Source organism: Phragmites australis, chromosome 4 (assembly GCF_958298935.1).
Source record: "Phragmites australis chromosome 4, lpPhrAust1.1, whole genome shotgun sequence".
NCBI lineage: Eukaryota > Viridiplantae > Streptophyta > Magnoliopsida > Poales > Poaceae > Phragmites > Phragmites australis.
The window spans coordinates 35,181,306-35,205,901 of record NC_084924.1 but is presented as its reverse complement, the minus strand read 5'-3'; the positions used below and the strand labels follow the sequence as shown (position 1 = coordinate 35,205,901).

The following is a 24,596-nucleotide window of genomic DNA, read 5'->3' as shown; positions in this document are numbered from 1 at the left end:
TGCAGTCGTGCACCAGATACAGTATGACTACTGTGAAGAGCATGCTCGGCAGCATATACTACATAGTACTAAGTACTGTAGGTCGCATCTATCGTTAAATAATAAGGAAGTAACTTCTACAAGATCGGATTTTAAAAAAAAATTCTTTCCTTTAATGACATATATCTCCTTATCTTTTTTTTATTGAAATATTCTATAAAATTTACTTACGGATCACAGAGCATCCCACAACACCGACACGCGTGCATATGCCCCTCCTACATTTCTTAATCCATCTGTAGACGGTGAAACACGAGCAGCAATTTGATCGATCATCGTGTAATTCTCGTGCTCCGATCGGCCGAATAATAAACGGCAAGATAATTAAATCTCGTCGGACTCCGGCCGCCGCTGGGGGCGCGGAGCCGGCAGAGGCAGGTCAGGCCAACCAAGGCGGTTGTTTCCCCGTCTCGGGCCGCCCGAGCCCGTTCTGACCAGCGTTCGCTCCTCGAAGGCCGGGGCGGTGCTGTGGTGGTGGCCTCCACCACGCTCCACAGTTTAACGCGCCCGTGCCCGTGCATTACTCCCGGTGCGCTCCGCTTGAGCGCCCCTGTGCGCGGGCCGGGGCAAGGCAGGCAGCGCGCGTGAAGGCCCCCTACTATAGTACGTACGCGCGTGGGGATTCCCGCAAAAATATTTCGTGGGAACGGCGCTCGGATCCGCTCATTTACTGCGCCGGCCTGCGCGCGAGGCGAACCCTTTACTCGTTTCCGTCGTGGAATGAATGGTGGTGCTTGGTGCGCGTGCGTGTGCGTGTGTAACTTGACGTGCCCATCAAATCGATCCGAGAGAACATTTCGCGTCGGATCTTCTGGCCTGGAGCGCATGAGCGGATCTTCCGGCCTGGAGCGCATTAGCGGATCTGACCGTGCGGGTCCGAGGAAGGTGACGTTTCAAGAGAGAGTAAAATAGAATATTTAAAAATTTAAAATAAATTAGTTTTAAAAACCTTTATAAAATATCTATATAAATTTATATCTAAATATGTTCTATGCTTATCTTATTATATCTACTCTATCGCTCAAAAAGATTATATCATACTTTAATAAGTTAAATTATAAATATGTAAATTTAAAAACGTAAATACGGTATAGAGATAAATTTAACACAAATAATTTTTATCCCGTGGTATCGATGACATAAATGTCACACTTAATTCACGTTGGAGCTACACAAAGAATATGCTTTCGACCGTCAAGTCTTTTCCAACCACGGCTCTTGATCTATCAAATTAATAAGATAAGTTCTCAAGCACAATAAGTCACTAAGCAAACAAGACAAGATCTCATGACTAGCTTCTCTTCCGATTACTTATCGTCATGATCACTTTGGAACTTGAGCCACTAAGGCAAATGTTTATGTGTCCCTGTACACGTGTCTATCGCCGCTCCATACAAAGTCGGAGGATCAATAAGCTTGAGCCACCAAGACCCAAGATGCCGATGAGTCAACAAGACTCCAAGACACCGATGTACCACTTGGTACAAATTAGGATCACTTCTTGATCCTTTATTCAAACTGCAGCACTAGCTACAACTCACTCTAGGCCTAAAATACTCTTTAATCTTGTGCTTAATTGCATTGGATGATCACTTTAAACACTTTGGTGACTTAAATATCTTCTCAAGTTTATATGAGCTTCCTCTAGACTCCAGCAACATGCCACACATCAAATGACTGAGTGAAAAAATATGTGTAGCCTCAAACCCGCCAATTAGCCGTTTTCCTAACGGCTCAGAAAAACTGTTAACATCGGATGATCCGGTGAGAAGAGTAATACTAACATTGGATCATCCGGTGAGTACAAACTCAGAAACTAGCCGTTGAAATTCTACTCAAAGCCTCTGTGAACACCGGACACTTCGACGTGCCTTCAAATCCATCACAGGACCTTCCGGTGAGTTATCTTGAGCCATCTGAGCCTCTACAGCCTCTCTGTGTAAAATACTTATCAGATTCTTCACTACTTACATTGCTTTCTATACGTTTGGCCATAAGGCACTTGTGTGATGATGGCTTGCGTGATGACAACCTTGATGAAGAGCTTCTCTTGGAGGAGTGGGTGGCGAAACTCTCATCACTTGATCTTGAATCTTCATCTTCATTTACCCATCTTCCCATACTTGCAAATGATTTGGCTCTTTCTCTCGTCACTATCTTGATCTTGGTCTTCTTCTCTTTCTTGATGTGACCAATTGTTTTGACCAAGTATTTTATGGAGTTTCATTGATCAATTTTGGTATTGATCTTCTTGATGTTCTTCTCCACTTGAGGGATGAGCTTGGCGACTTTAGGATCTATTTCTTCATCACTTGATGTGTTTTGCTCATCATCTTCATTGCTCTTTTCATCTTCACCATCTTCGCTTGAGTTTGACTCTTGCTCTTGCCTCATTATCTTCACCTTTATATGTTGGTATGGTGCTTGCTTGCTTGTGAGAGCATGGTTCTTTACGTTGGATGAGAAAGAGGCTTTCACCCTATGTTTATGGTTATCTCATGAGTGACGATCTTGCTGAGCACTTGATTTGAAGTCATCTTCTTGATGTCGTTGTTGTCGTAGATGATGGAGACTATCAACTTGTACTTTGAAATAAGAGTTTGAAGTATTCTTCTCACCACTTGATCATCGTCAGTTAGCGTCAAACCTAGCCCATTTATCTCATTGACAAGAATATTCAACTGTGAGTACATGTCATTAGCACTTTTATGGATAAATTGTTTGATGCTATTTAGCTTAGTAATAAGCACATGATATTTCATATTATGTACATCCTTTGTGCCTTCATGTATTTCAATGAGGCTATTCCAAATATCATGTGCATTGGTGAGAGAAGAAAACACGATTAAATGCATCAACATTTAAAGATGATAAAAGGATATTCTTCGTCAATGCATCTAATTGCCTCTTCTTGTTGGTGATGCGAGGTCTCATATATTCCTCGGTGACTCTCCAAACATCTAAGCCTTTAGCTTGCAAATAACAAGACATTAGAATTTTCCAATAGAAACAATTGTGCCATCGAAAAATAGAGCACTGTGGGTATCCATTTCAACCCTGGACGTCACAGCCACCAAGACCCAAGATGCCGACGAGTGACCAAAACTCTAAGACGCCGATGTACCACTCGGTACAAGCCAGGATCACTTCTTGATCCCTTCTTTAAGCTGCAGCACCTAGCTACAACTCACTCTAGGCCTAAAACACTCTCTAATATTGTGCTTAATTGCCTTTAATGATCACTTTAAACACTTTGGTGGCTTGGATATTTTCTTAAGTGTATATGAGCTTTCTCTAGACTCCAGCAAAATGCTAAACATCAAATGACTGAGTGGAGGGGTATTTATAGCCTCAAACCAGCTAACTAGCCATTTTTCCAACGGCTCAGAAAAGTTATTAACCCTTGATAATCCGGTGAGAACAGTAGTATTAACACCGGATCATCCGGTGAGTACAAACTCAGAAACTAGCCATTAGAATTCCACTCAAAGCCTCTGTGAATAATAGACACTCCGATGTGCCTTCATATCCATCATCGGACCTTTCGGTGAGTTATCTTGAGCCATCCGAGCCTTTGCAGACTCTTTGTGTAAAATACTCCGGTGCATTCATCCGGTGTTCATTCCATTCACACCGGACCATCCGGTGAGTTAAACACTCTTTTTCTTTTTCCTGAAAATACTCTAGTACAACTATCTCTATGATCACCGGACTATCCGATGAGTTGATGTTCATTCTTTAGCACTTGCAGTTGCCTGTGCAAGAAATGCTCTTATGCTATATTTCAGTGTGCACAAATCAAACATCGAACCTTCCGATGGGTTGATCTTCAATTTTCTGCACTCATATTCTTCTCTACAACAAATACTACAGTATTATCATGTGCAGATCACTGGACTATTCAGTGAGGTCCTCAACATTCTCCTACTTTGTCAGAAATACTCCGGTGAGTTCAACACACAGATCATCGGACTATCCGGTTAGTTCTTTAGCCTTCTCCTCTTTATTAGAAATACTCCGCTAAGTCTAACATACAGATTACCAGACTATTTGGTGAGGCTATCAGCCTCTGTACATAATACTCTGGTGAGTGCATATTCCTCTACACTGAATCTTTCGGCGAGGTCAATTCTCCAGAGACTTTTCTAGTTCAATTAAATTTTATCTCGACTGCAGTGACTTCTTGATGTATTGGATTTATGAGACCTACTAATATATATTTTAGATAAATATGTTTGTCTCAATGACTATTTTATTATTAATTATTAAAATTATAATTATGATCTAATAAAGTCATTTTCGCTATAACGAGTTTAATTGTTAAGCTGCTGAGCAGTCAGGGAGTTGAGTGGATGGGATCGCCCGTGTAGCGTTGGAGCCAGTAATTCAAGGACAGATTGCAATCGAGCCAGCCGATGGTTATGTGGTGAGAGAAGGCGTTGACCTCACGATGTAGTATGTGGTTACCGGCCAAGTAGAGCTTGTGCACACGTACAGTACGGATGTGAGGCTTGTACGCTGAATTATTGAAACAACTATATCTGCCACGAACAAAACAACTTCACAAATTGGTGCATCGATCCGTGTTAGTTTAGTTACTGAGTGGATATCTATGATCGACCTTGTTAGTGTTGCTGTTTGGTATCAAGTTGTTTTGACAATGAATTTGAGACGTTGGTTATTGCGGATATCTAAGAGTTGGTTTTCTCATACAAAGAATTGACTCTGATTTCAATGATCTATTTCACTTAGATGTTGCCGAAGAAGTGAAGAACTATGAAGGTTATAGAGGTAAGTTATAGAGGTAAAGAAGAGAATCTGATTGTGTTGTCTTTGTAATTTTTTTAATTTTTAGGGACCTCTATGTAATATAGTGATACGTTTTTTAAGGTTTAATATAATCTAGCCCTATTTATAAAAAAAAATAGGTTGTGTTTCAAACGTGTAATTGTGTCCTGGATATTACCTTTATGTACAATATTTTCGTTTTTCACTGTACACGCTGAGGCTGGACCTGATCCTTAATTTAGGGACCAAGGAGGGGTCTTTTTGCCTCTACTCGCATAATGTTTTTTAAAAAAATCTAGTACTCAGTTTTGTACGACTTCGTTTGTAGTGCAACAGTACTATATTGGTCCCCTCCATGAAGTAACTCTAAGCATATCTCATTAGATTTGTTGACGCTATTTATATATTAGTTGAGGCTCCGATGTGTGTAGGTGTTACAATTAAGCAATAATAAGGGTTAACAAGTGCCACGACCTCTACATAGTCCGACTCTCGCAAAATGCATCTGATTTGCCATCCCATGATTCATCTGCAGTTTTATAACCACGGATTTGAACCAAATGGAAACCCTAGCAATCCAGACACGTAGGACGCCCAAAAGCTAACACAACCTATCCCAAGTTCCCAACCATGCATGAGCAATAATCCTTCAACCTTTCGCAGTTGGTATGCAGTATAGTATCCACAAAACTGCATTGCCTTCTCTAGTTCTCTTCCACCCCTCTCTTTCTCTCTTCTCTCCCCTTATAAGCACCTGGCAAGCTCACACCCTATAGGCTATAGCACTAAACCACAACCAGCTATAGCACATCGATTTCTTGGAAAGCCTGAAGATCAAGTCCCCTTTACTCCCCAAAAGATTTCCTGACCCCAAATCTTCTGCATACACACACTGCCAAGTCTCCATGTCTGGCCCCTGAGGCAGCTCAATCTCTCTTCCTTGGCCTTTTTATTCACCACTGCACCACCACACACAAAGGTGACCAAGACTTGAGTTGAGAGAAGCTGGGCGTTTCATCCCTGGTGCTTCTGGTACTTAGCTAGGTGAGTGTGCACTCTTGCAACCTCTCTTTCTCCTAAGCATCAGAGGCTACTTTCTTGCTGTTTATGTGTACACTTGCTAATATTGATGTCACTTTCCTGCAGTTCTCTCAAGTGAAGCAATGGAAGGCACGATGAGCCTCTCCACCGTTGCGGTAAGCACAAGAGGTTTCCATCGTATGTGGTAGTCTTCTGTTCTCTGTGTGTTTGATCGTGCACTTAAAGTAGCGCTCTCTTGTTCTTCTTCTGTTTCATCAGATGGAGAGGAGGTGTTCTGCGACAGCCAAGCCTTGTGAGCAAGAGGTGTTCAGCTGGCATAAAGACCAGATAATGTGTAGGCTTTGGCCACTGGGAGTGCTGGCACAGATGGTTCATGTATAGCAATTGCATGGTGTTATCCTGATTGAGCTTTTCATTCAAACCATTATTCTTATCTCTTTTCATATTTTTGCATTGTATTAATTGGGGCTACCTAAGATTAGGTCTTCTTGACCTTGCAAGACCTTTTCTTGACCTTGTAAGACCCAACTTTACAATGCTTCTTTTCTTTACCTCCAACTTCCAAATTTGCTTTCTCCATCTTATCACCTCATACTTTCATCCTCATTCTAATTTCTTTCTTCCATCTATCCCTTCTGAGCTGCGATGAATGTTCACAAGTATAGTTATTAGATTTAAGTATTAAAAAATACAGTGATGTTCAGTTAGAAGTGAAGGGTGTGCTGCTTCGCCCATGTACTGTTGTCGATTTATTGTGTAAAACCATCCTTTCCACATCGTTTTCGTTTTGATGAGAGTGCAGAAGACGAGACACAAAGGCATGTTCCTGTTGCGCCATGATGCTCAGGCATGTGAAGTAGGAGCCTATTTGTAAGCTAGCTTCATATGTACCCCATAAATGGAATAAGTTCACTGTGTGCTGCTCAAAACATTCTGGATCCATGTGCTTTTACTATTGATAAATGCTCATTGACACTGCAGATGCAATACAAGATTAATGTGTTGTCATTTCGTTTTGTTATGCTGCTACAGAAGTATGTTCAGTTGTGTCTCATCGTCATTACCACAAACACCCAAAAACTCAATTCGAGATTGTTTTCTTCTCTCATGCATGCATTTCATCGTGGTATTTGATGTAAATAATTCAATCGTCGACAAGTACGAGCTAGTGAGGCTAATAAAGTTTGCCATTTATTGTTTAACTAGGCCTGTTGGGACAAAATAGAAATAGCTCGAGCTCGTGACGGGGTGTATATATCCATGATGAGAAAGAACTGAATAGTTAGCTCCAAGAGAGTAGTACAATCCTGACCTGGCAGAATAGTTTCGTTAGTCTCAAAGATCAAAAGAGAATAGTTTCAGTTAGATTCCAGGATAGAAATCATTACAAGGGTCCATCGATAGCTCTCGAGCTGTCAGAGTAAGTAAATAGAGTACTATCTCCATCTGTCCAGCCTATAAGAAGATTGAAGTTAACTAAAGCATGACCATGCATGTATACCCTAACCATTATTAACTTGAGGTTTGGTCACACACATACAGTCATACAGACACTGTTGCACTTACAGAAAACAAAGAGGACACACATACTGATCGTCTGCTCGAAGTTTTTCTTAATTATATCGATTTTTATTCTCTAAAGAATTTCTACGGTTTAATTGTTCCAGCACAGTAGGGAGGTCAGGGAATTATCCTAGCGATGTATGAAAGATGAAGAGTATAGGTTAAATACTCGCTCTGAAACAAAGAGAAGGGAGATGAACTGAAACGTGGATAAGTTGAGAAAGAACCAGCGATTAGGGGGGAGGGGGTGCAAACACCCACACCCACAGGACAGATCTTTAGGAAAAGAAGGGGCAAAAAAGTTGTGACTATGTTGCTCCACAAGCAATTGAGTCAATTCATAAATCATTAACACCACTGATCTCTATAGGAAATGGGGACATAGAGCAAAGCCAAAAAGCGTCTCTTTGTAAACATGCATGCTTGAACTTGTGATGATCTTATTACCAAATCAATTAAGTAAATAGTACTTCATCTTCTGCTTGTAACAGCAGCACTATTCCATTCAAGCCTCATTTCATAGCTGCAGCTCGTTTAGGTACGTCTATTTGGCAGGCACTTACACCGTCCTGTGTGTACAGTAAATGAGCCATTGAAAGTGAAAGGCATCAAATGAAGCAACCTACCATTCTTGCGCAACACAAAGATGCCCACCATTCTTTCTTCCATGCAACCATGCATGAATGAATGAGTAGAGGGGCAGAATTTAGGAGGCAGAATGCTCTAACACTAACCAGTATTTATGGCCTGCACTGATCTAGTGAGTTTGCACTGCCCATGGGTGAGTTTGCACTGCAAGAGAGTAAAAGGACAGTGGAGCTCAAAGGCTATATGGGATTATCATTGCCTTGGAAGTTAGACCTCCTTATCCTTTGTGGAAGCCACCAAGTGCTATCCAGAATTGAAAAAATGGTAAAAGAAGGAAGAGGGAAACAAAAAGGAAGGAAAGGCATTCCCCGTGCACACAACAAACCGCGACAAGACAAAAGGGCTCCTTTGGTGCATAACTAGCGGCGCACCAGAGTGTAGCTACACATGCTATTGTCAAGGTGCAAAAGTGGTTTTCACAGTCACCATGTGAAAAAACTAGGATAAAATGCTCCCCACATTCTTCATCTTCATCATCAAAGTCATACTACTACCATAACAGGTGCACACTGACATTGTAGACTTAAGGAGTCTTTCGATAAATGGATTGCTTCGGGAAATTTTAAAATAAATAAATAAATAAATAAATCAGACCTATGCAAATGTCCATATACTCCCTGATCTAATGGAAAACTTTCCTGAATCTGGAGAGGGGCTTCGTCTTTTTAGGTCTCTAAAAAGCCAGTTGGGTCGAAGATCTGACAGAGGTTGACTTGCTGGGTCTTCGACTGGGGTGAAGTCGTAACAAGGTAGCTGTAGGGGAACTTGTGGCGGGGTTGCCGAATTGTTTCTCAAAGCCGAACAGGGAAACCTCTCGAACTGAGTTAATTTCATGATTGGGACAATCATGAAATTCAAACCGCACTCAAAGGTAGGGCATTTCCCATTGATATAGGAAAGAGAGAAAAGAGCGGCTATAACACACATTTTATCTACTAATAGTGACTAAATTGGTGTATTACCAAACCACGTACATAGCAGTTCCAACTGAAGTACTTCGAAATCCTTTCATTTAAGTAGCAATTCCTAGCCTCTTTCTATGCTTAACTCATTTTCCTTGATGCTGGAATCGAGCTGGTATACTGGTTCTCCTCGAACGCTCTTTGCAGCTTGGCCTCCTACAAGGTTGTCTTTGGCTTTGCTCAGTGACAACCTCTTAATTGTCACCGTCTGACCTCTCTTGCTACCATGGCTACTGGCGCTTCCAAAGGTGAAGCTCTCGTCTTTGGCGACCAGTAAACAGAGAGCTAAAACCTGGAATCTCATACGGCTCTAGCAGAAACAAAAAAAAATTCAAAAATAGGCAAGATGAGACATTTCCCTCATTGAAATTAAATAATAAGAAGTGTTAGAAAGTAAAATAGAATGAAATAGAGCCACTTTGGGTGGAACTGGCTCTCTATCCGTGGAATCTCATCCATCATACTCCTTTTATGGGGGGTCGTAATGGCTTTATTCGCGTCGTCTCATTCTCATTGTATTGTATTACCAAGTCGATGGTTGAAGCCCCCAACGTTCTGCCTTATGATGAGCCACACACATATGAGGTTTACTGCAACCCTAAAGCTCTGTCCCTTTTTTATTCAACAAATGCAAGTTCATCTTCGTCTGATAGATTTGTCAATGGCTTTGCTTTGTCCCCTGGGATCCACCATAGGTTGAGTCTCCGGGGCGAGGGCTCTATTCTCTCTGTTCTACTGCCCGGAAGGTATAGCTAGAGTGCTACCGCACATGATTTCGAAAGTCATGATGCTATTACTAAGGAACGTATTTATCCATCTTTACATCGGATGGTTTGGTGTTTTGATGACCCCTACCTTATTGATTGCAACATCTGAAGAAACGTTTGATCATCAACATTCAGCTGAACAATATGAACATGTTCTAACTAAAAATGGTATTTTCAGGGAGTAGCTCTCTTCAGAAGAAACTTCCTGGCCGGGTAGGCAAACAACTTTATTCAATTCATTAGCATCCACAGTGCTCAGGTAAAGTGGCAGTGGTTGTTCTAGTATTCAAGGCTCTTTATTTTGGCGGCGATCATTGAAGAAATGAAATGGATTAAACAATAAAAAAATCCAAGTCTTAAATGAAAGGATATGGAAAGAAATTCAATCCTCATTTTTTGGTGAGACAGGTCAAACTTTAGAGTTCAGGATTACGGGTTCAATTCCTGGTGGATGCACGCGAATGGGGAACCGCCGAATATACTAGCTACACCTAACATGTGGAATTGATCCATAAAGTTCTTCTTTTGGATTCCCTCCAAGATTGTGCAAATTAGCCATTCCACTTCGGGTGATGCTTGTTAAACAAAGCTGCGTGTGGGGCCGCTCATCATTCTTTAGAGTCTCCTTAGATTATTCGACATCCACCTTTCAATAAGAAAAACTCTTTTCTTTGTCTAGGAAGATGGAACATTTTGGGGGTAATGTATCCAGAAGGGGTGTGATCTTATGGCCAACTATACTAGCTCCCTTAGCAATTAGAGCAGCATAAGAATCTACAGAAGCATCTAATAGCGAGGCACCTTTTGTGCTTCAACATGTGAATAGCATTCGGCAAGCAATATTCATCTCTTCATTATCATCTACCGCCCTTTCTTTCCTCCCGTCCCTTCATGCATGAAGACTCTTTTTAATAGGCTTTACCGTCTTTCTTTACCTTCTGAATCCCAATCACTTATCATGACAGTTCGGTGTTATTTTATTTGTCGTCATTTTCCAAACATTCGAGGTCTATCTCAGTCTCCTTTCTCTTTTCGGGAGTAGAGCTGAAAAAGAATCGAAATAAGCATAACAACAGGTACACCATAGGTTGACCCAACCCTTGAACTAGTGTGCAACTCGTGGATGAAAGGAATACAAGTGTACCAATAAATACCTTGTTAGTAAGGAATCAAATGTTGGAGACTTCTTTTCTAATAGATACTCGAATGTTCCTTTGAAAGAGAATTTACATAGGTCGATAAAAAGAGTGAGTCTCAAACAACAGAAAATCAAAATGAAATTTTTTAAAGGGCATAGTAGAACTGCGCTGTGAGCATAGATTTCTCAGGAAAAAGAATAGGGAATTGATCCAATATGGATGGAATCATGAATAGTCATTGGTTTAGTTTAGTAAGAGAGCAAGAGAGAGATCTGAGCACATGCCTAAAGTGATTCATTGATCTTCGTTAATAGACATGTACATGGATTTTTTTTATTGAGAGAGCCCCAGTCATGCAAGTATCAGGTTGTGTATCCGCTGTATTGCTAAGATGGGTCGATGGTCGATGGAGCAACAACCGTAAGATGCCTATCTGACACCAAAGGCTCTCTAATCTTTGTATTTTTCCCCTTCTACAGTTCCACCATTCACAATGCCTTTGAGATGGACATTTATGAAGCGCCCACCACCACCATATGTCCCCTCCAGATATAAAAAGAAACAATACCCCCCTATATACTCTGTCATAATTGGACAACAGCCTCACACAGGGGGTATAGTTTTGTCCTTAAATGCTGGCTGTCATGCATGCATGCTTGATAAGAATGAGTTTTTTCAGCTCAGAAGTTAGTGGTAAGTGGACAAAATGGATTCAATTCCAATAGTGAAGCGAAGAGCCACTGTGCACAAGCAATAGATGGGCAGGAATCCACGCCATGTCCAGAAACAGTATCAAGAACAGAAGCAGCAACAAGCAACTAGCAGCAAATATAAAAAACAATAAATATGACACGATATAATAACATTACCTTTGCCCAACTGGGTGCCTCAGAACAGAACAGGCATTGAAAGCATGCAAGACTGTGATGCGTATTGCTGCTGCAGCAACCCGACTAGTCAAAATATAATGCGTGTATGCATGCAAACGGCTCCAGATTTAATGGCCATATCTTTTGCATCTTCCTTGAAAAGAGAAAATTTTCTTACCACACCGGTTCTTTCAGAGGATAGGTAGGAGTAGTAGTCTTTCTCTTGTCAGTAGAAATCAATAAGGTAGGTACAGCATGAATTGCTTCTACTGGAGTACTTAAGAATTCCAAGAAATTGAAACGTATGTCGATTCAAGACTGATCATGGACCTGACTGATAAGTCTGTCATTTTCAAGCAGGTAACTATGATGCACCCTGGAGGGCAAAAATTTCAGTATAACACCAGAACATATATATTTTAGAAAACGAGTTTAGCTTGCACAAATCAGCTTCTAAATGACTCAAATAACTTTTGGTACTTGCAAGTCATTAACCTTGTGTGGATCGGCATTTCTGCAGCAACTGGCAGCTTGGCACCCAACAAGAATTTCTTTTTTCCAGCCCAAAGTGCAGCGTCCTAAGGAATGTCAACTGTGTATTTTATTTGTTCTCAAATATTTAACTTTTTTCAAATTCTGAAATGTGATAATCCATCAGATTTTCTTGAAGGCTCGTCTGTTCTGGACCACTGTATTTTCCTGAACTCAGCAGGGCAGGGCAGGGCAGTGATACATTATGAAATGACCATAAATTGATAGCTTACAATCATAAAAAGCACTATAAATATTATGGTTCCTAGAGCTGCTGTCATTCAATCAAAATAACCAATTGCCAAGCCAAAGATCTCCCCTGGATCTTACTCGTCCTGCGTGGGAGATCTCGAAGTTCCAGGGACGGCCACCAGTGACGTTTACAAGACACAAAGCGGCAGGCTAGATAAGCAGGGCAGCATCTGTGCCGCCCAGTGCATGTCGAAAGACGAGGCAGTGAAACCCTATCCCTAGTATGCAAAGCCCACGATTGCGTTCTGAACTACCCTGATCAACAGTAACAAAACACCTACACAATAAGTAAAACTGTGCAACTGAAGCGCATTAAAATGTGGTCAGGCAGACTCAGTGGTCACCATTGTCAAGTCAGTTCGTCCAGAAGTTAAATGCTCTATATATGTGCAGTAGAGCAAAAAAAATAAACCCATTACGTTCAAATACATTGTAAGGTACAGCAGCAATTACAATCGAGTACTTCAGATATGAAAGTGCTCCTGTTCTTGTAGGCACTGAAGGATGCATGCATGGACCAATAAGCAGAGTGTTGAAGAGGGCGCATCAGTGCAAAATCAATTTCAGATCTCGACTGCTCAGTGTTGCACAGGAAGAAAATATGAGCTGGCCATGAAGAATGACCTGAATATTGACAGTTCGGCTCACGAGTCATGACAATTTGCTACAGACATTCCAAACAGAGCATGTCCTGCACTCGTCTCGTACCGAGGTTGAGTCCGCTGAGCTGAAATAAGGATCAGCAGTTATATCGGGCGACAAGGCCAAGAGTCTTTTAGCAAGTGGTGATATTTACATGCCGTCTGTTTACAAAACTGCCAATCAACTTGAGTTGACTGGCAGAATACAAAATGATATTGATTAGGTAAAATGTACATACAACGTATACTCTTGTGTATGAATGGATCAACCACAAACTCGCCAACATAATAGGCATAGGTGGTCCGTGGTTATCCTGGTGAAGTAACTACTAACTAGTGCCTACTTCTGTGACGAACAATCCCACAAAGTTGAAGAAGCAGTGCAGTTCTTGGCGGTCAAGAACAGGGATGCAACTACACAAGGACCTGCGACCTGGCCGCGCGACGTGAGCATTTGGTGCGAGCACTCTTGTTCAGGCTGCAAGCACACCCTTCCAGCAGCTCGAAGTCTTCATCACATATCAGTATTGATGCCATCTCTGGACAGTCCAGTAAAATTTTAGAGCTAAAGTATCCAGCAATGGTCCAAGTTTGATATAGCCGCGATTGTTTCCCAATAAACCTTCCTGCCCTGGTGTCATAGTATTCCGGCCACTTGTCATCTGAGAGCCTCTTCTCTGCAACTTCAACAGCCCTTCGTGCTAAGTCACGCCTACCCATCTTGATACAGGCTAGGGTGAACTGAACAACGAAGACCAATAATTAAACATCAATATCTAAGAAAACTTATGAAAGCAGTATATCTTAAGTGTACCTGCCATAACAATGTAGGCCAAGAACCGCCATTATGATACGACCAGGGCCTGCATGCCATCACAAGTTTTGTAAAATAAAGGCAATGCATCTTGGTTAATGCCCTTGGACTCGCTTTTGGCCAAGTTTTTTGCATCATAGGGCCAAAAGTAATGATGTCTGCTAGTAGTATTAAAAACAATAATGCAGGTGCAACTTGACCACATTTTAGGGCATTAGACATCGATGTTTTGACAAAAAACATTATAGGATGTACTGAATTTTTAATATCCCCGTGAAACAGCTGAATATACAGAACAAACTTAAATGACTAGAAAAGTTCAGTTGCTCACGTGTTTTTGGGGTCACTGCCGGTGATGATACGCCACTCCTCGTACTCTAGTGCAGGGTAGCATATCTTGAGAGGCATATTTGCTACTATGTCATCCCATTTGGCTTCAATGAGATTCAGAATACCCTCTGCTTGCCTTTGAGTAGCAAGAGATGAGACAATCGCCCAGAGATTCCCAAGAGAGAAAAACCTGAAATCCATGTGAGCTGGCTGTAGATTACCTATAAGGTAACCGCCTTTCTTCGGAATCCAGTCTGCAAGCCAAGAAGGAATCTGCTCTGGGTAGATGTTGAACTTGTTGATAGCATCATGGGAGTACTCTTCAGTCTTGTAGCGATAAATCTCATTTATCTTCTTCATATCAATCCAATAATACTCCCTGATGTGAAATGACAAAGCACTGAGCCTATTGTTGATAGCACGGATCAAGTTCTTTGATCCATCATTTACACCGATCATGTCACGGGCACAGCGCAAAGCAGAATAGAACAAAGCCTGTAAAACAGATCCGACAAGAAGCATGATGAAAATTCTCTCATTCATACAGGTTTTGTCTACTATGGAGCCCCGTATATGCAAACTTGCAAAGTAAAGGGTAATGCAAATACCAATCAACAAAAGTCAAATTGGATAGGGACTAGATAGCAAGGAATTTCAAGGGCTTGAACAATATCATTTATACAAAAATGACCTAAACATACGGTAATTCAAACACCAGATGACGAAAGACAGATTGAGTACAGAGCATGGATTTGTCCTTGGGGCCACACCACACCATTATCCAAAAGCTACCTAACATACTTGAGAATGTAAAGAGAAAGTATCGATCAACTTGCCTGGATCTCAAGAGGATGCCCATGGATTCCCATGCGCCGATCAATCATACATGATCCATCAGTTACTAGCAATGTAGGAAACATGTCGAATCCATCAGACAAGCATAAATTCAGGATTAGCCTGATGCCTGTTTGCACATCAACCCTTTCTTGTAGAGCGTAGTCTCCAGTAATTTTTCCATACGCCCTCAACAGGATTATCCACCAAAGACCTTAGAAACAAGGAGCTTGATATTAAAAAAACATGAAAATAAAACTTATCTTCAAGGATACAATATGAATCTACCAGACACTCACCAGAGTCAACTGGTGCTACACGTCCAATGGCTGACTCTCCAAAGTCAGGGTCAAGAACCTCCTCAAAAGCTTCACTGTTTCCATCTAGAGGCACAGATCTAACTTTGAAACTAGCAGGCATCAACCCCTGACCAGGACTATAGCAATCCACAGTCTTCTCCCAACTCTGATAGATCAAAAAGGAAAAAAGCAAAGCATTATTTTTCCTTCCAAATACAATTTTCACATAACCCAGATATTCAGTGTGCTAAGACATTCATGAGCTAGCAGCATGATGTGATGAAACATGTTAATGCAGCATCTCAACAAATAACACCCCAACACTTCTTGCTTGATTACAAAGGGTGGCAACCGTGTGCCTTATATAGGCCTACAAAGACCTCATTCAAATCCAACTCTAACTTATCTCTAATTCTTATCTGATTTATACTAATCAATCTCTAATCTTATCTCTAACTGAATCTGATTCAAAGTAACAAACTGAATAGATAAATCGTAATTTGAAGTCCTACTGCTGGCGTGGTTTGAACATTAACCCCGCACAGAACTACTTCACCCCTCCTTGCAAGTCAGCTCGTCCTCGTGCTGTGATGGTGGTCATGGTAGTGTAGATCTTATGTTTGCGCGTAGCAAAGTTGGCCCAAAAGAACTATACGTAGCTGAAGGACTGGCGATGACGACAGTCACCACCTTGGTCAGGGCCTCCACGACTTGAGCAATAGAACCATCGCTGGATTTGGAATCTAGCATCTCTGATACCAAATGTTAGGATAAACATAAACATCCACTGAGATGATAGCCAGGCGGCGTCAATTGTTAAGGGAGGGATTATATCATAGATTGGGGAGACTAGATTAATTTTTCTTGCTTGATTACAAAGGGTGGCAATCATGTGCCTTATATAGGCCTACAAAGACCTCATTCAACTCCAACTCTAACTTATCTCTAACTCTTATCTGATTTAAACTAACCAATATCTAATCTGATCAACTAAAACTGATTCAAACTAACAAACCGAATAGATAAATCCTAATCTGAAGTCATGCTGCTGCTGTGGTTACTGTAACCCCGCACATAACAACACCACTCGAGAGGGCAAGGGACCAAAATGATGAATGATTTCTTGTTTTGATGAGAACTCATTTATGTTCTCCTAGAGAACATGTCAGTTGTCACATATACACTGTCAACCATTCAAAATCAAGTACTAAACTGGTTTTTAACACAACCGAAGTCTCCAAAACGTCAGACATACTATGTGATGAACAATAGATTGAGTAGATTCCATTCTTTTGCCAATATTTTTCCTTAGTATATCAATTTAATTATTCTTACCTAGCATCTGTACATAGTTCAGAATAATCATCAAGCACCCATATTACTAATCTAAAATTCTGACATACAATGGTGTTGGGTTTGCAAAGTATTCTGATGATCTGATCGTAAAGGGATAAACTTTGGTCATTGTCAAAGGTATTCAATTGTATGAACAAAAATATTGATGATGACCAGCACTAAATGCTAAAGTACTCCCTCCAGTCACAAATAAGTACTCCCTCTGGTTGCAAATGTAGGTCGTATTAGCCTCCTCAATTATTCTCTAAATATAAATCATTCTCGAACTTCTATGCATTTTTTTCTCTTTTGTTCCCGTCTTGCCCTTATTTAATAAATGCTACCACTCTCACAAATGAATGAGTTATCTTTTCCAATACAGAATAAATGAAGGGTAACAAGGTCATTTGATCTACTTTCTTAATCCTTGTGCACAAGTCTAAAACGGCATACATTTGCGATCGGAGGGAGTACATGTTTTGGACATCGACACGGTACCCAAAGCACAACTGACTACTACCTTTTGTTGTAATATATTTATAACACATAGCAAAAGTATAATATTATGAAAGTATTTTTTGAGACAACCCTACCTATATCATTTTCAAATATCCAAACTCAATACATAAAAAGTAATTTGTAACCAAAGTTTGGAACAGTTGACTGCACACAACCCAAAACAACACTTATTTGTGATTGGAGAGAGTAGTACTCATGCATATATATTATGGGGTTTCTTTTTATAACACGTCTAGTTTCTCAAACGTTTACAAAAAATATAAGGCATGCATGTGAATTTATTGATGTTTCCCCATGTTTGCCCTCGTTTATTGTATCTTCTCCCCTTTGCATTCATGGTTAAGGGAATTGCTTCACCAACTATTATGTCTCATGTTTCCAAGGTAATTAAGTAGGGTTAGCATGGTCATTTTCTCTTCTCTTTCTCTTGGTTTCATACCCTTCTTTATCTTTGTGTCCATACCAAATACATCTTATATTTTGAAACGGAGGGAGTAACATGATATCACTACTCTATCTTGACCTTAGATCCGTAGATAACCATGATGTACCACTTATGGTACGCCATACAAACTAACTTAGAATGCTTCTCTGGATGACAGCAAGCCTACTTTGAAATGCAGAATTTTTCTTCTTATTTTACATTTACCATTGCAACACTAAGCATTACATACGAATACAACTATGCAAGCTCCAATTTATAATTTGAAGACCCAAAGGAGATCAGACATATGGTTGTATCACTAGAAATTGTGCCAAATAATATTTCAAGACACAAACCCCAGGCCCGAACAAAAGGGTAAGAACACTGATATATGATGATCTTGTTAATTTCAACAAAAAAAGAGAGAAAAAAGATATAGAGAACACCAAGATTATTAGCTCAAATTAGCTTAGTCCAAAAGAATAACGGACAACTGTCAAACTCAGTTCAGGAAAGAAAATGAGATTAAAGGTATTGTCGCAATGAGATCATATAGTGGAAGCATGCGTTATGGATGGAAAAGGATTTTGTTTTTGAAAGTACTCTTTAGTTCAGTTTAGTAAAACACAAATATTACACATAGTAAATGTCGCAAAGTATAAGACATTCAAATATCTCAAAATTCTAAGGATCTTAAGTAAACAATTGCGCAGCAATCCTGCTAATAGAATTCTAGAGCAATAAAAACACAAACACCAAATTGGAAGCACACTGTTTAATCTAATGGCCCGAGATTTTGAAACTTGTTGGCAGCCACCAGAAAGGCCACAATGATGATTTCATTCCCTATATCCACTGAAATGACATTTGAGCATTTTGTGATATTGTGGGACTAGATGTAGGTGAGAGTTAGCGCTCATAATTTTTTTCTCCTGATTTGATCACACCTGTCCAGTACTTTCTACCATTCAATTTGAAGGTAGAGGGTCTAAAATCTAGTGCTGAACAGCCAAGACACAGTAGGACTATAATATGAATGATTGTTCTCCAGAGACTGAATTATTTAGACTAATTTGGTTATTCTAGCAAATAATCTGGGACAATTGGACAGCAGCAACTTTAAGAAGCGATATTATAACTTCACGAAAACTACATTTCAACTAAACATGCACGGCATACCACTACAACACGGACGAAGTGCCATCTATTATTCAAGTCATCAAGAGGTTCACACGACTCACCTGGAGCTGCAAGGTGTGGAGCAGGAAGTTCTTCACAATATCGCTCTCCCCCTTGAGGAGGAACGCGATGGCCGACGGCACGAAGTCCCTAATGAACACCTGGTCGTAATTGAGCATCTGGCTGGTAGACGGGTCGTTCGCCGCCACTGTCCCCACGGGGCTGCCGCAGTAGCTCACGACCGAGCGTCCGAGCAGCCACCACGCCTCCTTCTCCTCCGGCGACTCATCCCTGCTCCTCACGGCTTCCACCCCCGCCTTCAGGCCCTCGAGTTCCACGTCCTGGCACGCCAGCGTCGCCTGCTCGTGCGCCGCCTCGTACGCGGCCGCTTTCTCCGGGGGCGGCAGGCTACTCGGGGGCACATCGATCGGGGGCGACTCCAGCGGCGGGGCCGAGGACGCGAGGCTGGCGGCGCGGAAGGAGTCGAAGGGCGGGGGCTTGTATTGCTCACCCGAAGAGGGCGCGGTGGAGCCCACCGTCGTGGAGAGGAGGCGGCGCGCGGTCGCGGCAAGATGCGCCGCCGCGGTGGCGGAGGAGGAGAAGCGGCGGCGCGAGAGGCATAGGAGCGCGTAGCGCTGCGCTCCTCGCCGGAGGTGGGAGACGGAGGCAGCCGCCATTGCAGCGGGCGATCGGTTTGGATTGCGGACGAAGAGAAGGGACGGGTAGCGAATTGAGGCTGGCTCGATTCGACCGCCGCGGTAATAACAGCAAAGGGGAACGATTAACTCGTTAACGACAGGGTAGTTTTTGGTTTGGAAAGTGCAAAATTTAGGCGCCGCGACATCGTACGGCGCAGGATGCGCCACGTTCGTGGCGGTTACCCGTCTGCGTGGATAACACGAGCAGCGGAGGCCGACATGTGGCGGGTAATTCGGGGGTCACGTGGTGGAGGTTTTTTTTTTCTTCCTTCTCCGTTTCGGGAAGAAATGGAATTCGCTTTGGCATTCCCGAGCAAAGAGTGCATGGTTGTATCTGCGTCCATCTGTCGAATCGAACGGCTGGGAGTGACCGAGACGGTTCCTCGTGAGAGCTTTTTGTTTTCGGCGAAACATGTGGATTCCTTGCTTGCTCTACTGTATAAGCAAACATTGTCATTCCTTCCTGGGGTATGCACGGCTCTCCTGTCCAATGCAATCGGTGATGCAGGGGCTGCCTATCAGTCTATCACTAGCTTCTTTCGTTATCTACAACTAAGGGTGGATTAACGAGCGGTTCGGCTCGTTAAGGCTCAGTTCGATAACAAACTGGATCAACTCGGTTCTAGAGACTAAAGAGTTGAAAACAGAGCTCGGCTCGGTTGTTAAAATGCTTGAACTGTCTCGTTTGGCTTACGAGCTCAACATAATTTAACTTTAATTTTAAGAGTGCACATGAGATTAAGCATAGATGTTTCAACAGTCAGACACTAAACATAGTTTTTGCAAATACTATGTTTGGCTTATGGGTTGATGACAAGTTGGATATAGCCAAACATAAATATCGATGTACTTTAAACTCAAAGTATAAGATTGTCATATTTATAGAGCCTAATGAGCTAATCGAGCGGCTCACGAGTTGGCTCCTTAGAAAATTAGCTAAGGAGACTCGGCTTAATTTATTTAAAAATCCGAACTAAGCTAAGCTAAGCTAAACCTGTGAAAAGCCGAGCTAGCTCGCAAGTCTTAAGCTTTTTTAGCAGCCCTAGCTACAACTAGCGCTATCCTCATCGCTACACTGTTAGCAACGCCTTTTGTTGGAGTGATATTACATTCCTCCACTACTATTGACCACTAGCACCGAATTTAGCAACCTTTGGTAACAAAAAAATTACGAGAAAATATTTAGGCACATAACACCAGAACAACAACATAAACAATTTGTTGCAACATCGACATCAAGAGAAAATGCTGCAACAAGAAAATACAAATAAGATAATTAGCTGCAACAAATGAGATGATCTTGCGCAACAAATTTGCGAAACATCAGCAATAATTCAATAGTTGCAGCAAACCAAATCATCAATTGCAACAGCTAATTGCAAAGTGTGCAACATTTCATAATAACATTTGTAGCAAAGATGAAATCAAAGAACATGTACTATCCTCTTGTGGTAACAAATGAAAATGACTACTATAACGAGAAAAACACCAGTTATAACATCAATCCTAATCGAGGAAAAACCATTACATTCGAAAAAAGATGTTGTAACAACTTGACTTACTTGTTCCAACATTGGCATTGTCGAAGATTAGTGCCCGATAATATATCCATAACTAAACATGGGTACTTTTAAGATCAGGGATCGAGTATGAAATAAGACACACAATGTATACAGGTTCGAGCCCTCCGATTGAAGTAATACCCTATGTCCTATGTGGATGCTGTTGTATATTGGTTATCTCGAGTATGAGCAATGTAGTTAGACCTATTACAATGGAGAGAATTGGATCTAGGCTAATCTAGGGTTGAAGTCACCGATTATCTTCAACTGCTAGGGTCTTGGTGTTGCTTACCTTGAATTGCATATGTGTGGATTGTTTTCTCCCTTACTCCCAGGGGTCTGGGTCCCCTCTTTATATAGGGGTTGATGTACCATCTCAGATCTAGTCGATAGAGAGTCATTTGTCTTATCGGTCAAAGCAAATCAGATGAATCCGACCTGGATACTAGTCGTACTCGGGTCGTTTAACTTGATCGAGACCTTCCTAGTGTATGTCTTCAAGATCTCCGAGTATACCGGGTCTCGCAGATCTGGGTTCGCAATATCCGGAGTTATTATGGTGTACTTCTTGTGTACATATGCCCTATAGTTAGATATTCAACAGTAGCCTCCTAACTCTGCTCAATAGGGAGGGCTTCCACAAGTGCCACTCAAGTACTGCCAAGTCTAAGCTCGGTCGAGTAAGGTGGATGGAGCTTGTGGTTGAAAGAATCGAGCAGGAAATGCCTTATTTGAAATATTGAGTGGAAACATATTTGGGTTGAGCGCCCTACCGTTGTCCGCACTCGAGACTCAGAAAAGGCTTAAACTCAACTTATCGACACCCGACTCTGAGTAGAGTTAAAAGAGAAAACTTTGAGATTTGAACCATTGGGTACATTTAATGCGCACGGATAGGCATGCAAAGATTCGCACAACACCATCACCCCACCTTTCACGCCGAATGAGCCACCACAGTAAAGGGAGTGGTTACTAAAGAGACGGTAAATTCCTAGTTATTTATCAGTATGAACCTAGATTGTAGCCATTCTTTCATCCTCTTGTCGTCAATCTTCTCCCTCAAGCTTTCATCTTTCTTCGCCCAAGCATACACCGATGCACAGAAACCTAGCTCCATGGATTCCAACCCCTCTATGAATGTTGCCGCTCACTACGTGAAAAAAAGGCTAAGGGTGACGGGTCATAACAGACATGGGTAATGGGTCCCGCACCCATCACCCTGAACGTATCACTGATGACTAGTCATTGGTGATAGGTAAGGACCCGTCACCAATGAGGTTATAGGTGACAGCTGGTAACCGTGACCCGTCACCTATGAACGTCTCCTATGTGTTTGGGATCAAGACATAAGTGATAGGTAACCTATTCATTCGTCACTTATGTCTTTCATTCAGTGATAGATAACCTATTCACTCGTCACTTATGTGTTAATATAAGTGACGGGTAACTAAGTTACCTGTCACTTATGTCTTTCACCCATGTGCTGGGGAGAAGTTATAAGTCACGGGTAACATAAATCATGGGTTAATAAGTCACCCATCACTTATGTGTATTTTACCCTGATGATTGTATTGTTTCTTAGTTGCATCCTGAGCATAGCTAGGATTTGACAGTCGTCTTCTCCTTGCAAACAACAACAACGCATCCAAATCCATATTGACAAACACAATTATATAAGAACTCACTTAATCACAGAATCACAAAGGTTACAAAGTTTCCATCAATTCATTACTGAATCACAAATGTTACAAAGTTCCAATCAACTCATATTACATAAGACCTCTAGGGTTTCTATAGTGCAACTCGCTGTGTGGGTTGATGACTTCAAACATCATGAACTTGGCAATCCATTGTCAAATCTTCAGGAGTGCACTATATTGAGAAAATAAGCTGAAAAATCATGCATAATTTGATGTGTAACCAATGTCACGTTATCAGGGGAATTAAACTAATTACTGAAATTAGTATTGAACTTACATCGGGGGATTTAATATCCTTCGAACTAATTACTGTTATCCAGTGGTTGTTGGTGGCACTGCGGAAAAGAAAATTTACATTTAGATCAAAAGAAAAAAGCTCGAAGGTACATCTGTTTGGTAGCACTTACCGTGAACCCGGTCTTGTGTGTCAGTCTGCGGCCGTCTGTTGCGTTGTACACAAGATCAGCTCGAAGGTACTTGTCAAAAGCCTTATAAATAAAGTCCGATTAGGGAACATTTGAATTTTAGTAAAGTTAAATATGTAAACTAAGCCAGGAAGAACTTACGCGTTAAGGAGTTATTTTACAGCACTGTAATCACGTTCTCTAGGTTTGCCTTTTGGTCCTACTGGTCTTGATGAGTCGAGGTACCACACCAAGTTCCACTTGAGGCAAATGACTAGTAAGATCCAATGACCGCCAGTGTTGTGGGCACCCAACAGGTAGTCCATTTTTGAATAATGTTGTATTGCCTTGGCCACATAGTCCACAATGTAGTCTAGGTGAAGTTGGATAACCGAGACTGTAATGGCCTAAGGGTCAAGAAATCCGAGGGGCTCCTTGTTCTTCCTTGTTTCTTTGATCAAGTGCCTACAGATAAGAATATAGTTAGATTTAAGAATTGGTGGTATTAATTAATGAATGTCTAGTTTCAAGGGACTTACAATGTGAAGATCCGTTATAATGATACGTCCATAGCATCAAGGTTGAAGAGGTCGTATAAATCATTAAAACTCACAAGGAAGTAGTCATCATCTTTTAAGAAGTTTCGTTGTTTGTACTGTACGCATATGGCTTAAGCACTGGTGTCTCTAGAAGTCTGCATGTAGTAATTATATGGGTCATGCTTGTACCGCTCTTGTTAGGTCATCTACAATCAACAAGGGCTTCCCATATTTGAATTCTGTGTGGGCACTAATCCACATTGCTCCAATGTCTGTGGACTTCTTCGGGTCAGCACAATCGCATTCAGCCTCTTTGGCATGTGCTTCTTAGAGCCTTTGTTCCAAGCCTCCTTTTCCTTTTTCTTTGGGCTCTTTGGGGGAGATGTCATTAGAGATGGAAGCGAGGTTACTGGATGTGGAGGAGAAGGCAGTGAAGCCAACTTCTCTGGAGGAGGAGAAGGCAGTGAAGCTGCCTTCTCTGGAAGTGAGGGTCGCGGCCACAGTGCACTTGAAGCTTGTCCAGACTGGGATGCATTAGAGACCATGATGTCGCCCCTCTTCCACTGGATCCTTTGCCAAAGGGCTTCACATAGAGTTGTGACTTCATCATTCGGGGGGAGCTCCAACATGTGATCGGTGGTACCATGTCCACCGTAACCGTGATATAACCAGCATGTATCGATATCGTATGTAAGATATGGATGTCTAGAAGCACCTGG

At 41.6% G+C, this 24,596-nt stretch overlaps 1 protein-coding gene and 1 long non-coding RNA gene across 2 annotated transcripts; one reads left to right on the top strand and one right to left on the bottom strand.

Annotated features, from left to right (window-relative positions):
• The first annotated feature begins 5,469 nt into the window (after window positions 1-5,469).
• On the top strand, window positions 5,470-6,800 carry LOC133914347 (uncharacterized). The gene is made up of 3 exons (XR_009909233.1): window positions 5,470-5,871; window positions 5,974-6,023; window positions 6,127-6,800. It is a non-coding gene; the product is annotated as an uncharacterized LOC133914347 (long non-coding RNA).
• A 6,512-nt stretch (window positions 6,801-13,312) lies between these two features.
• Window positions 13,313-19,810, bottom strand: LOC133916225 (neutral/alkaline invertase 1, mitochondrial-like). The gene is made up of 6 exons (XM_062359808.1): window positions 19,037-19,810; window positions 15,518-15,683; window positions 15,221-15,432; window positions 14,386-14,879; window positions 14,055-14,103; window positions 13,313-13,981 (listed from the first exon to the last, which is right to left on the bottom strand). The coding sequence occupies exons 1-6, from the start codon at window positions 19,649-19,651 to the stop codon at window positions 13,655-13,657; spliced, it is 1,863 nt and encodes a 620-aa protein (XP_062215792.1). The 5' UTR covers window positions 19,652-19,810; the 3' UTR covers window positions 13,313-13,654.
• Window positions 19,811-24,596: the final 4,786 nt, after the last annotated feature.